This window comes from Rhinatrema bivittatum, chromosome 1, assembly GCF_901001135.1.
Source record: "Rhinatrema bivittatum chromosome 1, aRhiBiv1.1, whole genome shotgun sequence".
In the NCBI taxonomy this organism is placed as follows: Eukaryota; Metazoa; Chordata; class Amphibia; order Gymnophiona; family Rhinatrematidae; genus Rhinatrema; species Rhinatrema bivittatum.
This window is the reverse complement of record NC_042615.1, coordinates 515,218,088-515,236,539: the sequence shown is the minus strand read 5'-3', so window position 1 is coordinate 515,236,539 and position 18,452 is coordinate 515,218,088. Positions and strand designations below refer to the sequence as shown.

The window sequence follows — 18,452 nt, the reverse complement described above, 5'->3', positions numbered from 1 at the left end:
CTCATGGTAATCTGCTGCCTGAGGTGAGGGATGGGAAAGGATGAGATGCCCCCCGCTCCACTGCCACCCCTACTAAGGTACCCAAGATTTTTAAAGATGGCGCCAGCCATCCAGTGCTCCTACCATGTGACAGGGGCCGGCCAGTGGCATGGATACCCTGTCACATGGTAAGGGCAAAGGGCCATCGGCTCCATTTTTATTAGCGCAGCTGACGGCCCGAGAGCGGGAGATCGCTCCCCACGCCCCCACTGGACCACCAGGCAATTTTAAAACGTTTTTGGGGGGGTCGGGAGGGTGGGGAAGGCTAAGGGGTCAGTTTTAAAGGGTCAGGGTGGGTTTTTTGTTTATCGGATCGGGCGCAGCGGATAAACAAAAAACCAATCGGGCCGGACGATAAAAATTATAAGATTTGAATCGGAACCGGAACCGAACCGATTCCGGTTCCGATTCACATCTCTAATATTTTTTGATATCGTATTCTTTGATGTTATTTCTTAATGTCAGTATTTTGATGTTAACTTTTAATTTTTGAAGTTTTTCAGGTTGTTCAAATTAATATGGGAAGAACATTTGATTTAATATATTTTTTTAATTTTTAGCCTTTACTTCCTGGTATTTTAAATCAACGTTTGCATTCATCTTTGACTCAGCTCCTTCTGTTTATTGTGGAGGACCCAAAGGGGGCATTTTGTTATTTCTTTTCTGAAGATAATTATAGTAATGCTTCAAGTTATTTTGTTGATATTTTCTTTGAATTTCATCATTCGTGTACATTCATTAATACAATTTCAATCACATATTTTCTGACTCTCTGACAGGTAGATTTTTTGGTGTTCTTTATGTTAGGAGTTCACCCTGAAGAAGCCAACATCGGCAAAACAAGGTCTTTCTCGAGGATTTGACATCCTACCCAGGATATATTTTATACTGTTTCAGTTTTCATCAATGTATCTCGTTTCATAGCCAGAACATATAAGATGTGGTAATATCTTTTATGCATATTAGTAGTTAGCATTATTGATGTTGTGGGGGTTACACATTTTCTTTGGATGGATTATTAACACCATAAACTTCTAATGTTTAAAGAAATAACTGGTCAATTTGTTATTTGTTCTACAATACATGGTCATCTAGAAAATTGCCCCTGAGCACATTATATATTGTGGGATTTTCACAGCCACATGACATTAAAATTTTACGTGATTTCTTAATCTGCAGCTACTTTGTGATGAAATAATGTATTGTGATTTTCAATTCTGAATATGTTTTTGAACACATTTAATGTATTTGTGAGCTTATCATTCCTAGGATTGACTTTACTGTGTAAGACATAGCACAGGTGTAGAACCATTGTTCTTTTACAACAGATACTTCTTTGATTCACATTACAACATTATGATGTAATTCATTAAATAGATTTGTATAGGTAGCAATCAGCATTTACGTATGTTCTATATGATTACACATGGATGCATGTATTTGTGCCATATTAGGAATTTAATTGTATAGGTGCTCATTCATTTTAACCTTTTTTGAATTACATGATAATAAAGATTTATTTTTATATGATAACATAAAGTGTACATCAGTGCTCTTTCTTTACTCCACTTGGGATTTTTCCATTTACTTGGAGTAAAGTGGTGTAGAAGATTACAGTGTGTTATGTTACATCCTGTGTCATTCTGCTTGGGAACAGGAATATTAGTTGTTCTGAATCAGTATCTAAAGCAGTGGTTCCCAACCCTATCCTGGGGACCCTCCAGCCAGTCGGATTTTCAGGATATCCACAATGAATATGCATGAGAGAAAATTTGTACGCATTGCCTCCACAACATACAAATTTTCTCTCATGCATATTCTCTCATGCATATTGGGAACCACTGATCTAAAGAATCTGCAAACCACATCTGGTCCTATTAGACATGAGCTGGTGGAGTCTTCTATTGCAGCCCACCTCCAGCTATTGGTGGGGGAGCTACACTGACTATTGCTCACATCAGCTGTTTAGTCTTCCATGCATTATATACTACAGCAAAGGGGAAGACCAACTCCAAACCTAAGCCCTCAAATGAGGCCTTAGGGAAACTGTATCAGGCCTCTTCCTGAGGTTTCCTTTGGCTTCTGCCTGTGCCCATGGAAAAAGTTCACCATCTTCCAACTTCTAGATGGTTTGATTAGTTTTTCACTCCCTATACAGGCATGTCTGAGGTCCTATTGGCATATCAAGATCATTATAGGACTCCTTCTGAGATTTCTTCTAGATTTTCCCTGCCTATGGCTTTGTATCAATTTTGTTGGTGCCCATTTGGATCCTTGGAGTGATCTTGCCACTGTGAGTGGCTACATTGCATCTCTCATGTGGCTTTGAGATCTTTGTATCCCTCTTTGTATTGATTTTGGGTTTTTCCTGGCACCTTCATTGCTTTATTTCCTTCTTTATGATGCCTTATGTTGTTCATGACACTCTTGGAGCTGCTTTGCACCATTTTAATGCATTAGCATCTTCACACCACTGTTTTTGTTTCACTTTTGAAGCCTTGGAGTATTCTTGCCACTCTTGTTGGTGCTTTCCTTCTCTCATGGTACCTTGGGATGTGACTGCCTCTATTTGGGGTACTTTGCACTCTCATGGTGTCTTCGGTTATTCATGTTACTTTTCATGCCACTTTGACACAGTCTTGGTGTCTTGGAAATAAATGAACAAATGGAATTAATCAACTATTTGTTTTGTTTGAAATAAACTAAACACATTTTGGGAGCATATAGAGCAAATGAATGAATGGAAACAAACAATTTTTCATAGCATATCCCTAATTTTTGTCTTTTTCATAATTCTGCACATTTTTGGCTCCATTAACCTCAATTGGAAGTCAGTTCCAGGTCTTTTCTACCATCTGAGTGAAAAAAGTATTTTTACACTTTCTATTTGAGCTTCTCTCCCTTCACCTTCGCCATGATCCTAAGGTGGCCAAACAGATTGATAAAGGGACAGCAAAAGCCAGAAGGATGTTTACTGCATACGGAGAGGAATGGTCAGCAGAAAAAAGGAGATGCTATTGACCCTTTATAGGTTCCTGGTGAGACTTCTTTTGGAATACAGTGTACAATTCTGGAGGCTGCACCTTCAAAAGGATACAAAATAGTTGGAGTCAGTCCAGAGGTTGGCTATTAAAATTGTCAGTGGCCTTCATTCTGAAGCATATGGAAATATACTTAAAGATCTAAACACGTATACCCTAAAGGAAAGATGAGATTTATTTTATTATTTATTTATTTAGACTTATATTCTGCTTTTTGACATTTCAAAGTTGATCATATTTACCTGTCCACATTTGGCTTACATTCATCAAGATGCATTAGGGCCTTATGGTGCAATAAATGGGGTCTAACACGATTAAGACACGTGACGTTTATCGCTTCACGTGATAGCATGAAAATATAATGAGTATGCAAGGGTGAAGCTCCTGTAGACCTCCTGGCCCCAGATTCCTCTTCAGCCTGTCTCCGGATCCCTGGTCGCAAGGGACCGTGCCTAAATCCAAGAGACCCGAGTCCTCATTAGAGATGTGGTTCGTTTTTCGCCCGAATTAGGAAATTACACGAAATTTCCTAATTCGTTGTGGTTTCGGAGGCCCCGAAACCAGAAAAGAATTTTCCCCGAATTTCGGGGAAATTTCATTTTTCAGGTTTGCCTGGGGAGAGGGGCACAAATTTTTTTTTTTTAAATTAAAAACCACCCCAAACCACCCCAAACATTTAAATTAACTATAATACAACACCCCCCCCCTGATCCCGATCCCTCCCCAAGTCTTATGAACATCCCTGGTGGTCCAGCGGGGTCCCGGGTCTCATTTAATCCTTCGTGCCCATGTTGTGCGCTATTGCCAGGCTTGCTCAAAATGGTGCCGAATAGCCTGAACTACCATGTCACAGGGGCTACCGGCGCCATTGGTCAGCCCCTGTCACATGGCCATCGGCGCCATCTTGTGCTCCTGTCATGTGACTGGAGCTGACCAATGGCGCCGAAAGCCTCTGTGACATAGTATGGGCAAAGGCCATCGGCGCCATTTTGATTACTGGCAGCCGACAACGAAATCACTCCCGGACCCCCGCTGGACCCCCAGGGATTATTGGCAAGCCTTGGGGGGGTCAGGAGGGGGGTTGTATATGTGTACGAAAATGCTTGAAAATGCTTTTAAATGCTTGGGGGTGGGTTTTTTTTTTTAGCTTCGTTTCCCGATTCGTTTTTTGGTTCGGTTTCGGGTTTCCTCGTTTCGTTTTTCGAAAAACGAAACGAGAAAACCCGAATTGTACCACAAAGTATCCGAACCGAAAAACGACCCAGTAGAAAAAAACGAAGCACATCTCTAGTCCTCATAGGCTCCTCCTGTGGGGATCTCGGGCTTCCGGTGGTGAAGACTCTGCAGGATCCCTCTTCTGTACTGCCTCCCGGCTTCGACGTCCACTGTGGGCTTCCCACGGTGCATTACCATCCGTCCTAGCTGGCTCAAGGGTCCACGAATTCAACAGATTGCAAGGTCATGGACCTGGTGGACGTGGCAGGCCTGAAGGCTATACCAGGAATTGCCCAGCGACTTCAACAGCAACAAATCTGCCTCAATGCCTTGATGGCTACTGTAGAGAGACTAGCCAACTGGATCGATGAGACACCAGTACCCGCAATGCCCGCACCGCTTGCCTCAGTTAGCCCCGAACTGGCTGCACCCGTTTAGCTGCCGTCACCTTTGAGATATTCCGGAGATGCGAAACTGTGCCGTGGATTCCTTAATCAGTGCCAGATATGGTTCTCTTTATTGCCTTCCCAGTTTCCGACTGACCGGATAAAAACCAACTATATCCTGTCCTTATTAAATGGAAAGCCTCTGGTATGGGCCTCCTCACTGTGGGAACATGGGGACCCCATCCTTGGAAACCTGGAGAGTTTTGCCTCCGCCTTCCGTCAAGTCTTCGACGAGCTGACTCGCCGGCCCACAGCTGCCTCCGAGTTGCTCCAGCTGTGCCAGGGTACTCGACCCCTTGCAGAGTAGGCGGTCGACTTCCAAACATTGGCAACCGAACTAGACTGGAGAGACGACAGCCTTCACAGGATATTCCTGGAAGGTTTTTCCCCCCAACTCCAGGATGAGCTAGCTGGAAAAGATCTTCCAGATGACCTGGATAGTTTAATTGACCTGGCGGGATGGGTTGACCGCTGAATTCAATGCCTGTTCCACGAAGGGAGGTCCGGTCGTAAGCCTAATAACCTGGGTTCTACCTTTCCTCATACAGGACCCCCCTCGGCGGCTACTACCACAACCCAGGGGGTTGAGATGAGGACCGATCTCTCCAGAGGAAAGAAGATGTCGTCATAACCAGGGCCTATGCCTATACTGCAGTACCAAGGGGCACTTCCTGGCACAATGTGGCGAATGGCCGGGAAACGCCAGGACCTAGGGATCATCGGGAGCTCTGAAGTGACTCAGTTTGGGGATATTATTTTGTAAACTGTTGTGATCTTATTATGGAATGATGGTATATAAAACACCTAAAATAAATAAATAAAAATAAATAAATAAAAACATATATGTGCAATAACATTATTGCATTCAAAATCCTATCTAGCATTACTTCCTCCAGCTCCATAATCAAATCCTGTCTTCTTCATATTTTTGAGGATTAAAGGTCTCATGGTTAAAGAAGACATTAAAGCCAGGCAATTTTATGAACCAAAGATTATTTTATGATCCTGTTACCAGTTTAGCATTTTCTCTTTGTAAAGATTATAAGTTCCATAGAGAAAGTACTTTCTCTTATGCATATCTGTACAATGCTGTGTTTGTCATAATACTAAGTGTGCTGCCTACAGCAAGTGAAAATTCTGTGATGAAAACTCAAATTAAGTTGCAGGATGCTATAGGGAATCCATTCTGTGTGTGAAAACTTTAGGGACTCCTCAAAATGACTTTTATTGTTCATGGGAGATTAAATAAATACAAGAAGTCCTATCAACAACACCTATAGTACTCGGAGCCAAGGAAATAATAACATTCTTTGAAATTATGCTTCAGTAACATGTTTTGGATAACATGTACATCAGCGGGAATATGTGTGGCAAATTCTCTAGGATTCACAGAGAGAAGATTCGGATCACTGAGGAATTATAAAATAAAACCCTTGGCAAAGATCCATTCTGCTAAATTTTTCTAACTGAAGAGAGAGGTAAACACAGAGACTGAGCTAAGTGCGGTGTTTTAGTGCTGGAAGAGCAGGGGATGCTGCAGGATAGGATTAAGATGCATTAACAGAGCTGTGTGTGGCATCCCAAACACTGGAATAGCAGGGGATGCTGAAAGGTAGGACTGAGCTGCCCTGGCAGCATGGCATTTTAAAAAGTAAATGTGTTATACTTTGTGGAGTTGCTGGGATGTTATTGTATTTTGAAAATGTCTTTTCTTCTCAAACAGATGATGCAATGTGATAAAATGCCAATCTGACTGGAAGATTTTGGAGAAATAGATTTTGTACTGAGTGGGAATTGTGGACCCTTTGTAATTGTTAATCCATTTGGGTTTGTGAAATTAAGGATCACCAGATAGGTTCTAGGTGATAGCTTTGCACTGGACAAACTTTTTTTTAATTTATGGAATGTTTATTGAATTATAACATTTACAAAAGAAATGATATAAAACAGGAATTTCAAGCAATTACAACCTTTCAAGATTCTTACCCTATACATAATTTATTATAGTCCACGTCTAGGAGGAGAAGAGAAATTCTTGTCTAACAATGCGTCTTTTCTCTCTTTTTCAACCCATCCCCAAACAATTAACTACTCTGAGATTTATCCCTAAGAAAATGTTCCAAGTGTACAGGGTCTAAGAAAACAAATTTATTATTTTGAAACAATATTTGGCATTTACAAGGGAAGTTTAAGAAGTAACTTGGTCCTATATCCAGGGTTAGTTGCTTCAAGGACAAAAATTGTTTCCTTCGTGCCTACATGGCATGGGAAACATCAGGAAAGACTTGTATCTTTTGCCCACAGAAAATTTGATCCTTATTTTGAAAATATTTTGTAAAGAACAAGTCTTTCTCCCTTTTTAAGGAAAAGAAATGTAACAAAGTTGCATATTTCTTATATAATTCATCAGCTGACATCAGTCTTGAGACTGGAAAATTCAATAACCTAAGATTAAAAGATCTCATCTCATTCTCGATTAAATTTAACTTATTATGCAGTATCAAATTATCTTTGATGGATGATATATTGATAGCCTGAAGAGTTTTTACTAATGGGCTCCAATTTGCTACTGCTTGTTCTACTTTAATGGTTCTACTATCTACTATCTAATTCCTCAAGTTTTGCTCTAGTTTCTACAGAAAAAGCATGTATACTAGATATAGATCTAGACATTTCTTATCTATTTTTGCTGATAACTTCCATACATCTAATAACGTTACATTTTACAGTTCTTCATTATTCTCTTCCCCTTCACTACCTATATCAGGAATTATTGATGGTAACTGGACCTTAGTATTACTTGCAGTTAACTCACCACCCAATAATGTTATATTTTGTACTGAGTGGGAATTGTGGCTCCTTTGTTAATCCAGTTGGGTTTGTGGAATTAAGGATTAGAGATGTGCATTAGTTTTTGCCGAATTGGAAAATTGCAACAAAATTGTCCAATTCGGCATGTTTCAGAGAGCCCGAAAAAAATCAGGATTTTCCCATTTTTTCGCAAACATTTGTTTTTCCGATTAGTGCGCACTAACGGGAGTTAGTGCGCGCTAACTCCCCGTTAGTGCGCACTAACTCCCGTTAGTGCGCACTAACAAAAACTAACAAAAAGTAACAAAAAATAACAAAATCTAACGGTTTTGTTAGTGCGCGCTAACGGGAGTTAGCGCGCACTAACGGGGAGTTAGTGCGTACTAATGGGGAGTTAGCGCGCACTAACTAAAAATCGATTTTTCGCAAAAAAAAAGACCCGAACCGAAAAAAAACGACAATTTCCATGGCGGCCGAAAAACGAAGAATGACACGAACACAAAAAATGATGCACATCTCTATTAAGGATCACCAGACTGGTTCCAGGTGATATTTTTGCATTGGACAAACTTAATTCTGTGATTAGCTTTCATTACCACTGAAATGACATATGCAGACAGCCTGAGAACGAGATGGCTCTATACTAGTTAAACCCAGGGAAACTGCATTGTTTGTCCAATGACCTGAAGAAGAATAGATAATTCTTGAAAGCTTTTCATAGCTCAATTAAGTTAGTTCAATAAGAAGGTATAACCTAGAATTTGTTTGGTGACCCTTAATTCCACATTCAGATTGAGAGAATGTTAAGGAATAGTTTTTGAATCATAAATGTATTATGAGGCAACTTTCAAACTGTATTTAGAAGTGTAAAATCTACATGTACTTAGTTTGTATCTAAATAGTTTATTTGTTTATTTATTTATTATTATGTATTTACTTCTTTTATATAATGAAATTTGTTTGCATATCACATCGGTTTACAGTGAAACAGCTTAATGAAGATTTGGAATAAGAATAGGAAAGTAGAAAGTTACATTATAACATTTTAGGAGAAATTATAACATTTCAGGTGAGATAAGTTATAAGTTCAGGGTGCTAGTAATACAACAACAATGCAAATATATATGGTGTCTTAACATAGGGAAAAATGTTTTTAAAGGGAAAAAGTACTTACACAAACCTCACCTGCTATTTGTGGAGGTACTTTTTCCTGCAAAATTATGCATGAATGGTTACTCCAACCCAGATTTCACCCCCAGGAATGCCTCTGCTCTTAGCATGTAAAAGTGCATAGGAAGTTGGAACTGCCTCCACGCTTTCACTTTTCCATGCTGATAATTAGGCAAAATTCAAAGACCCCATTTCTGCACATGAAGCACTGTTGTAAGCATGGAAATTGTCCTTCTCCAATTCATATCCAATGGACAGGAAGGGGAACAAGTATTGTTCCCCTTCCTGTCCATTGGATATGAATTGGAGAAGGACAATTGAGTCTCCAGAGTATGAAGTGTTTTTCTCATGCATAATAATTGTGGATATCCTGAAAACCTGGCTGACTATGGGTTTCCGACAGGTTTGGGAAGTCCTAACTTATTGCCTTGTTTGCCCATAAAAAGAAAATATTTATATATATTTCCTCCCATGCTCCCACGACTGCAAGCACAGAAGTCATAAAGCTGTCATAAATCAGAAGGATGGAAGAGAGACCACTGGGGAGAGAATGTAAAAAGCAAGTGAAGAATGAAACATATCCAGAGAGAGAGGAAGTAGGGGTAAGAAATTAGCAGTTATTGTGAGGTGAGATAACAACCAACAAGGACTAAACCTCACAATCTGGGTAAACAAATAAGCTGGGGTTGCTTGCTTACTACAGCGGTTACTAGTCTACCCTAAACCAATTAAGCCTGATACATCACTTTGAATGCATATACAGCATTGCTCTCTGCTTCAACGGTAGGGGGAAATAAGGAAAACAGGATTTACATTCAGACAACATCCAACAAGGCATTCATCTGTGCAGACTGGATAAATAAGCATCGGGGTAACTTGCTTGATGTGGCAGTTACTACCCTTAACCATTAAGCCTTTAGCTCACCTTTGATGCAACTCCAAAATTGCTCTCTAGTCTGCATCAATGACAGGGAATGGCAGGAAATTTGAAACAGTTACCAACAAGGGCCCTGAACTTGGTGATCGGTGAAACAGATAAGTATGGGAAAATAAGTGTGGGAGCTTGCTGGGCAGACCAGATGGGCCGATTGGTCTTTTTCTGCCATCATTTCTATGTTTCTATGAGAGGACAGTATCAGGAAGTGTATTGAGAGGATTACTGAGGAGAGAATTACTGAAGGTGGGGAGATGAGAAGTGAGGCATAAGGAAGTCAGAGAGATACAGGGAAGGATTTTTGGGAGGGGAGAAAGGCAGAGGGAAGAGAGGAAACCAGTGACAGGGATATATCAGATGGAAAAAGTGAGAGATGATGAGAACAGAGTGAGTGGTAGAAAACAATGAAAAAGAGAGACAGAGGAAGAAGATCAGATAGCATGACAGAGACAAATCAAGAGAAAAATTCCAGAAAGAGATGGTTTCTGGGATTTCAATAACATGGAGCAGAACACCTTTTCTGCGACTGCCTGGCACATGACAGGTCAGATCCAAAAACAAATCTGCCTGCTTCAGGAACTGAGGCAGAAATCTCTTGATCTGGAGCATAATGTGTTGCAGTTCAAGATAGGTTTAGCATTGGAAAATTTGGGGTTGTCAAATGTTTGATCTGTTTTTGAAACCTGCATGCTGTGTAGCATCAGAAAATACAGGTTATACTTAGTTTCCTTATTGTTTTGGCACTCAGGGTTCCATTTTCAGACTGTCCATGTGGGACAAAGTCTGTGGGAACCTTTTACTCATCGTCTTTAAACAAGTTCCAAAGAGAAGTATTGGGTGGATTTTCAAAGAGCTGCACATGTAAAAATTGGGACTTATGCAAGTGGCCGAGTCCTGCGTCCATCGCACACATTTTCAAAAGGACCCGGTCTCGTGCATAAGTCCCGATACGTGCACAAGTGCTGGGCCCTGAAGAAGGGGCAGGCTGGGGGGCAGGGCTGGGCAGGGAGAGGCTGGTCAGGGTGGGACGGAGGGGTTAGGGGTCAGGGTGGAGAGGGGAAAGGAAGGTTAGGCAGGGGGTTAGGGAACTGGGGGAGGCCTGATTGCGTCACCCGCTTGTAATTTACTAAAAATTCACCCCCATTCACAGCGCTTGTGGATTTAAAATCTGGTGCTCTTGTGGACGTAGCCAATGGATTTTATAACCTGCACGCGCTGGCACACACATGTTATAAAATCAGTGCATCCATGCGCGTGAACCAGGAACCACATCCACATGGCTCTTTTTTTTTTTTTTTAATTTTAATGTATTGCATTTTAATAACAACAAGTGATAACTTGCTTGGTAAATTTTTAAAGCACAAAGGAAATTTCATGAATTCCAAGTTCGAATAATACGTAATTCTCATATATGTACTTACATTGAATAAAAGAAATAAGAGAGAGCCCTAAGAAAACAGAGCATTTTACATTAGATAATAATACAAAAAATGTATATATAATGGTAACCTGAGGAGTTTAACAACACCTTATACCCTATCTATCTCCAAGAATCATTCAGTGGGAGCTTCTAGGGACGTGAGTCAAGGAAAGTCGTCAGCTGCAGTGGTTCAAAGAACACGTATCTTTGGTCCTGACAGAAAATATTACATTTACATGGAAAACATAATTTAAACCGTGCTCCCTTTTTCAACACTTCTTCCCTCATATTGAGAAATAATTTCCTCCTCAACTGAGTTGATTTTACTAAATCTGGATAACACCATACTTTGTAGCCAAAAAACATTGCTTGATTACTTATGAAATAATGTTTAAACACATTATTTTTGTCCATAAGAAATGCTAAAGTCACAAGCAATGTTCTCCTTTGCTCTACAATCATCTCCTGTAAGAACTCCAATAATGTAGTCACTTCTGCTAATAGTTGTTCCTGTATTATTCCTTGATTAGGGTCAGAATAAGGAAGGTAACAGGCATTAGTCACCATAGGTTTTATCTCATCTGGTATCTTCAATATCTGTGAGGTATACAATTTAAACATATCCAAAGAGGAAATATTCCTCAACATCGGAAAATTTAAGAACCTTAAATTGTGAACCCTTAAAGAATTTTCAATATTCTCAAGTCTCTTATTTACCAAATCTTCAGTTTGTATTAATTTTGACTGAACCTTTTCCACTTTGTTAAGCCGGTCTTCTAATGATTCTGGGGTAGATTTTTAAAAACAGCGCGATCGCGTACTTTTGTTTGCGCAGCAGGCGCAAACAAAAGTACGCTGGATTTTATAAGATACGCGCATAGCCGCGCGTATCCTCTAAAATCCTGGATCGGCGCGCGCAAGGCTGCCGATTTTGGGCAGCCAGCGCACGCCGAGCCGCGCAGCCTGCCTCCATTCCCTCCGAGGCCGCTCCGAAATCGGAGCGGCCTCGGAGGGAACTTCCTTTCGCCCTCCCCTCACCTTCCCCTCCCTTCCCCTATCTAAACCCCCCACCCCCCCCCCCCGGCCCTATCTAAACCCCTCCTTACCTTTGTTCCTAGATTTACGCCTGCGAGAAGCAGACGTAAATCTACCCGCGCCAGTGGACTGCTGGCGCGCCGTCCTCTGACCCGGGGGCTGGTCCGGAGGCCTGGACCACGCCCCCGGGCCGGCTGTACAATTCCATTCGCATTCAAACCAGCTTGATCTTTTATTTCTATAACTTCTTTAGTAAGTATTACAATTGATTTCTCCAGGGACTGTAATGCAATCCATATAGTAGAAAGTGTGATTTCCGTTGTAGGTTGTAAAATTACTTCCAACTTAGGAGAGTCCTTGGCTCCGTTTCCTCCACCCACTGAAACGCTGGCACCCACCTCTCGGCTTTAGGCAGCCCACCACTTCCATTACCCCTCTGGGGCTGTACCTTTGCCACTTCCACAATGGTAATTCCAACTTCTGCTCCTGCTTCTTGCCCAGCCGCACCTTCCCTTCCTCGGGGGCCTCCCGACGGGGCAGCGGTCTCAAGTTGTTCTCCTGCTTCATCGCGGCCAGGTGGTGCCGGCCTAATTGGAGAACCGGGGCTTAGAGATATTTCTGTAGTCAGGAAGGACGGCTCTCGCTCCTCAGCTGTCACTTCAGCAACTAGCTTATCTGGCATCAACGGCGTTGCCGATAAAAAGAAACTTCCTATTCTGGGTTGGTTGACTTCTGAGGGGGTAGAAGAAGCCTCTCCTCCCCGCACCCTCGCTTTTCTTTTAGTATGGGGCATTCCGATAGCGGCAATCTAAAAGCACCAGAAAATTCAAGAGCCTCTCGTCAGCACAACCACTCAGGCGGCCATCTTGGGGCGTCTCCACATCCACATGGCTCTACTTTTAAAATCTACCTCAAGTGTGTCCTTTCTCTTTCCAACATGCCATGGGTGCAGAATACAAACATTTTTACCTGCTTTTCATGTGGGTAGAATTTCTATGGAAAATCATCCACATACACTTGAAAATACAATCCATGCACAATCTTTTCCTATTTTGACCAAAATGGAATGGCCCTGGGAACTCCTTCCCTAAACACGGCTCAAAGTTAGCACGTTCTAGCATATGCAGATACTTTTAGCTATATTGAGGAAGGGGGCTCTTCAGACAAGCAATTTGCATGCACAAATCTTTATTTACCCAAATAAATGGCTTTACAAACCAAACCAAAGCTTGGAAATTGATTACGGCAAGTTGGCTGTTATACTGCCTGTGCTCCATTTTATTGCAAATATCTAACATTCTTCTGTTTGTGAGGATTGTAAACAACCTGGCAGTGAATGGGTTAATGGACAGTTAGACAAATAGAGTGTAACTTGTGTATCTTGTGAGATGGGAACCTTAAGGTGGGAATGACACAAGTAGAATGTAACTTGTGTATCTTGTGAGATGGGAGCCATAAGGTGGGAATGACAATTAGGCAGCCCAAACTCCTGTACCTAAGGTAAAAGATTTGCTTTCTATTTTCTGAAACCTTATTCTGGAAACCAGTGAAAGCAAAAACTCTTTCTTATTTCTACCTTCAGTGTAGGCAGCTCTCTCTATGCAGTTCTCCAGAGGCCAATTTATCATGGAAATACTGTCCTGGCTTCTCAGGCTGCCCAGCTTACAGGTTCCCAGAGTAGAGAGAGGAAACCACACCTGGAAAAGTATTGTGATATCCAGCAATTGCTTCTTAATACAAAGGAAAGCTGCTGGCAATATATCTTTCTTTTTAGTACATGAGGGTCAGAGATAAGCAAAGAGTGGACTATTGCTTTTATTTTATATGATAATTGTCCAGGTAAATGTTAAAGTATTAGCAAAAGAAAAATATTTATAGATACTTCATGGAATTTGCTCATCAGTGTAACAAGGTGTGAATGAGAGAAGAGTCCCCATACCCTGTATGTGCCAGGATTCTGCAAGATATGGAATCCTGTATCTATTGTTCTCTAGATCTTGTAGCTTTATTAGAATCTGACAATACTTTGTACCCATGGACCTGCAAGGAGATTTCTGAGGACCTTTGCGGCACAGGTAAAAGTAACTGCACTGTTTATAGTATGAATACATTTCCCTGCAGAGGGGAAGGCTCCCTTGCTTTTTCACCAGGTAATTTGAGCAGTTTTCCTGCAGATAGACAACTATTTACCCTGCTACAATATGTGCCATTGGATTCATGGGGAAACATTTCTGCATATAAGTCTGTGTGTGCATAAGTGTACCAGGACTGAGTGCAGTTATTCCCAGGGATGGGGATAGGGAAGAATCTGCACTTACATGCATATTTTTACATTTTCTAAAGTATGCATGAAAAGTTTCCTTAACCATTTTACATGTATATTAACAGCTGAAATTGTAAGCAGGTAGTTTGATGGGATAATTTTCAAGACAAACAGGTTCATATTTGATAGAAAATATATGCAAACTGTAGCAAAATTACTGCCACAATGCAAAAATGTTCATTTAGCATTTCTGCTTCTTTTCTTGTTCCATTGCAAATATTTTTCCTCATCTCAATTCACATCCACCCCTGGTCTTCATTTACTGACATTCCTGAAAACAAGTCTTATCCTTAACTCTTTATCTTTTCCTTCACTTTTTCCATCCTGATATATTTCCTAGTCTCGATTACTTTTGTCAATTCTTTTTTAGATCAACTATTCGTTTTGATTATTATCTTAATAGAAAGACCTGCAATGTGAGCAAACTTGGTTTATTTATATAACATTTACTTTGCTATTCCTTAGTTGGGACACCCTGTGGCTGGTGATCAAGCAAGTTATTAATTAAACATAATAACATAAATGAATAGACTTCTAAGGCAAATGTGCCAACCAATATGAAGGAAAGGAAATCAAAGTTGGAGTAGATTAGGGAAGGGATGTGAATCAGGCTTCGGACGATTGAAAATATCGTCGATATTTTCAAAATCGTCAGAAATTGGGGCCATCTTGTGCTCCTACCATGTGACAGGGGCTGACCAATGGCACCGGTAGCCCCTGTGACATAGTAAGGGCAAGGGCTATCGGTGCCATTTTGATTACTGGCAGCCGATGGCCCGAGTGCAGGAGATCACTCCTGGACCCCCGCTGGACCACCAGGGGCTTTTGGCAGTCTTGGGGGACCATCCTGACACCCACAAGACTTGCCAAAAGTCTAGTGGGGGTCCAGGAGTGACCTCCTGCACTCGGACCGTCGGCTGCCAGTATTCAAAATGGCGCCGATAGCCTTTGCCTTTCACAGGGGCTACCAGTGCCATTGGTCAGCCCCTGTCACATGGTGGGAGCACAAGATGGTGCCAGCCATCCAGTGCTCCTACCATGTGACAGGATCCGGCCAATGGCACGGATACCCTGTCACATCGTAAGGGCAAATGGCCATCGGCGCCATTTTGATTAGTGGCAGCTGATGGCCCGGGAGTGGGAGGATGGCCCAGAGCTGGTGATCGCTCCCGGGACCCCCACTGGACCACCAGATACCTGTAAAAAGATTTTTGGGGGGTCGGGAGGGTTACTTTTAAAGGGTCAGGGTGGGTTTTTTGTTTATCGGCTGGGGCGCAGCCGATAAACAAAATGTGATCGGGCCCAATGGAAAAAAACCCACATGTGAATCGGAACCGGAATCCAAACCGATTCCGGTTCCAATTCACATCTCTAGATTAGGGAGATTGCCGTGTGGCGAGAATGAGGAGATGATTGACCAGATCAGGTGTGGGGATTATTAAATACTTTGCATTTGCAGAGGGACTGATTGCGGGTGCTGGGGCATTGAGGAGGGGGGGTATCATTTCCAAAAGTTAGGCTCAGCAAGGGTAAAGGAGCACAGGTGAGAGGAGGAGAAAAGTTCCCATTTTATCTTTACATTCTTTTTATGGATTTGAATAATTCTCATGTCTATCCAATAAAAGGAATCACAACCTGCAAAGATTGGTTATTGAGTCACCTGGTGGCTAACCACTGGAATGCAATTTTTGGAACACTCTAGTCAGGCTAATAAAAAGTTAGCCAGCGGGATGATAGGGTTTGAAAATTGACCCACATGGATCCTGTAAAAATATAGCTCCTAGTTTCCATCTCCTAAATAATTCTATCCATAAAACAGGGCCAAGTATGCAGATATTTTGTAAATCAGCTAAAACTCAGAAAATTTGCAAAAGGGATACTACTCAAAGGTTTCCCTTTGAAAATTATCTATACATTATGCAGGAGAAAGAGGGTGGTCAAGTGGGTAATAAGAGGAAGAGAGACTGCTGAAGGAGGGGCAGAAGAGAAAGATTGAGGAGGGTGGGGTATAAACAGACTGGTGAGTGGAAGAAATTGAGAGAAACGTGGGCTAGGTGGAAAGAGAGACAGAGAGCCTGACGGGGATGATCAATAGAGGAAGACAAGAATAGAGAGAGACTGGATAGGTAGGGGGTGAGGAATGTAACAATGGGACAGGAGAAAGAGAGAGAAAGAGGGAAAGTGGAAAAAAGAATGGTAGGGGGAGTCGGTGAGATAGTCTGGGCAGGACATTTGATAATAAGCATACAAATGTATCCAACTAATAAGAAAATAGTAGTGGGGTCTGGGGAGATACAATGTGTCTAGCTGTATTGCTCAAAAACTATTTGTGTTAAATACCGAAGCAAGTACAAAGATGAAGGAGTGGGCAAGTTTGATTATCCATGATCTAGCTAGCTAACATTTTAGTAAACCAGCTAGATCATTCTGAAAATTGTTCTTTATATAAATGATTGGTGAGAGTGTGTGATATTGTGTGCTTAGTTATAATTCTCATTAATTCATACATTTTATTAGCAAATGATAAAAGGCAAAAGCTACAGTTTTATTCATTTTCCTTTTATTTCCAGAACCTTTTTTTTATTATTATTTCATTTAGTTCTTTATGTGGTAGTCTGAAACTCAGGTACTAATTTGTAAAATTGCATCATATGTGATCTTTAGAAAATGACTCTTAATGTCATTACCCTTCTGTCATATTTTCCTTAGTTTAATGCTCTCTTTGATTTCTGTTGCAAGGGGATAGAAATGGAACAGAAGAATCAGACAGTGGTAATGGAATTCCTTCTCTTGGGCCTTTCAGCACGTGTGGAGCTAAGAGGTTTCCTCTTCGTCATATTCCTGGCCATGTACCTGATGAACTTGCTGGGAAATGGAACCATGATCTCAGTTATTGGTGGAAACTCCCAGCTCCATACTCCCATGTATTTCTTCCTGTGTAACTTGTCCTTTGTGGACATGTCTTTCAGCTCTGTCACTGTCCCCAAATTGTTAAGCAACCTAATCTCTGGCAAGAAGAAGATCTCTTTCTCTCAATGTATCACCCAGCTCTATTTTTTCATTGCATTTGCTGGCTCAGAATGTGTCCTCCTTTCTGTCATGGCATATGACCGTTATGTTGCTATCTGTAATCCTCTACATTATGTCACAATAATGAGCAAGAACATATGTATAAGTATGTCGGCTGCTTCTTTCATCATCTGCTGTCTGAATGCTTTGTTACATACTCTTTTAATATGCCGACTCTCTTTTTGCAACTCTAACAAGATACAACATTTCTTCTGTGATGTCACAGCACTGCTACAGCTCTCCTGTACAGACACCTCCATCAATGAGCTAGTGATCTTCTCAGTGGCTTCACTGGTAGTAATGCTGCCCTTCCTGATCATCCTGATCTCCTACATCTGCATCATCAATACTATCCTGAAGATCCCATCCACTGGTGGGAGGAGCAAGACTTTCTCCACCTGCTCCTCTCACTTCACTGTAGTGATGCTTTTCTATGGGACACTTATTTTCATGTATTTCAGGCCTTCCTCCAGCTATTCCTTAGAAAAGGACATGATTGCCAGTGTGGTGTACAATGTGGTATCTCCCATGCTTAACCCATTCATCTACAGCCTGAGGAACAGGGATGTAAAGAAGGTACTGAGAAGAGTCCTACAATGAACAATATCTTCTTCCAGAAAGTAAACACTGACTAAGGAATCAGAACCTTAATTCACAATATAAAAGATATGTTTTACATCTTCAATGATTCCTACCTCAGTATAATAGTGAGATGGAAGAGATGTAAATTCAGTCTTATATTTGATTTGCATCTCACCCAGCAGAGTATTGGAAGAGTCTTAAATTCAATCCTGACTCATTTTCCTATCTGAAAGTGTCAGATATCTTCTTCTTCCAAGAAAAGATGACACAATGGCCTGCCTTTCAACCTTAAATATCATTGAAACCATTATTGTTTTAGAAGAAAGGTGTCAATGTTCTCCACTCATTAAATCCAGGAAATGAATTA

General features: G+C 41.2%; 1 protein-coding gene across 1 annotated transcript; it reads left to right on the top strand.

Moving 5' to 3' along the window:
• The first annotated feature begins 17,182 nt into the window (after positions 1–17,182).
• LOC115081339 (olfactory receptor 1361-like) lies at positions 17,183–18,103 on the top strand. Its single transcript, XM_029585825.1, has one exon. The coding sequence runs from the start codon at positions 17,183–17,185 to the stop codon at positions 18,101–18,103; it is 921 nt and encodes a 306-aa protein (XP_029441685.1).
• Positions 18,104–18,452: the final 349 nt, after the last annotated feature.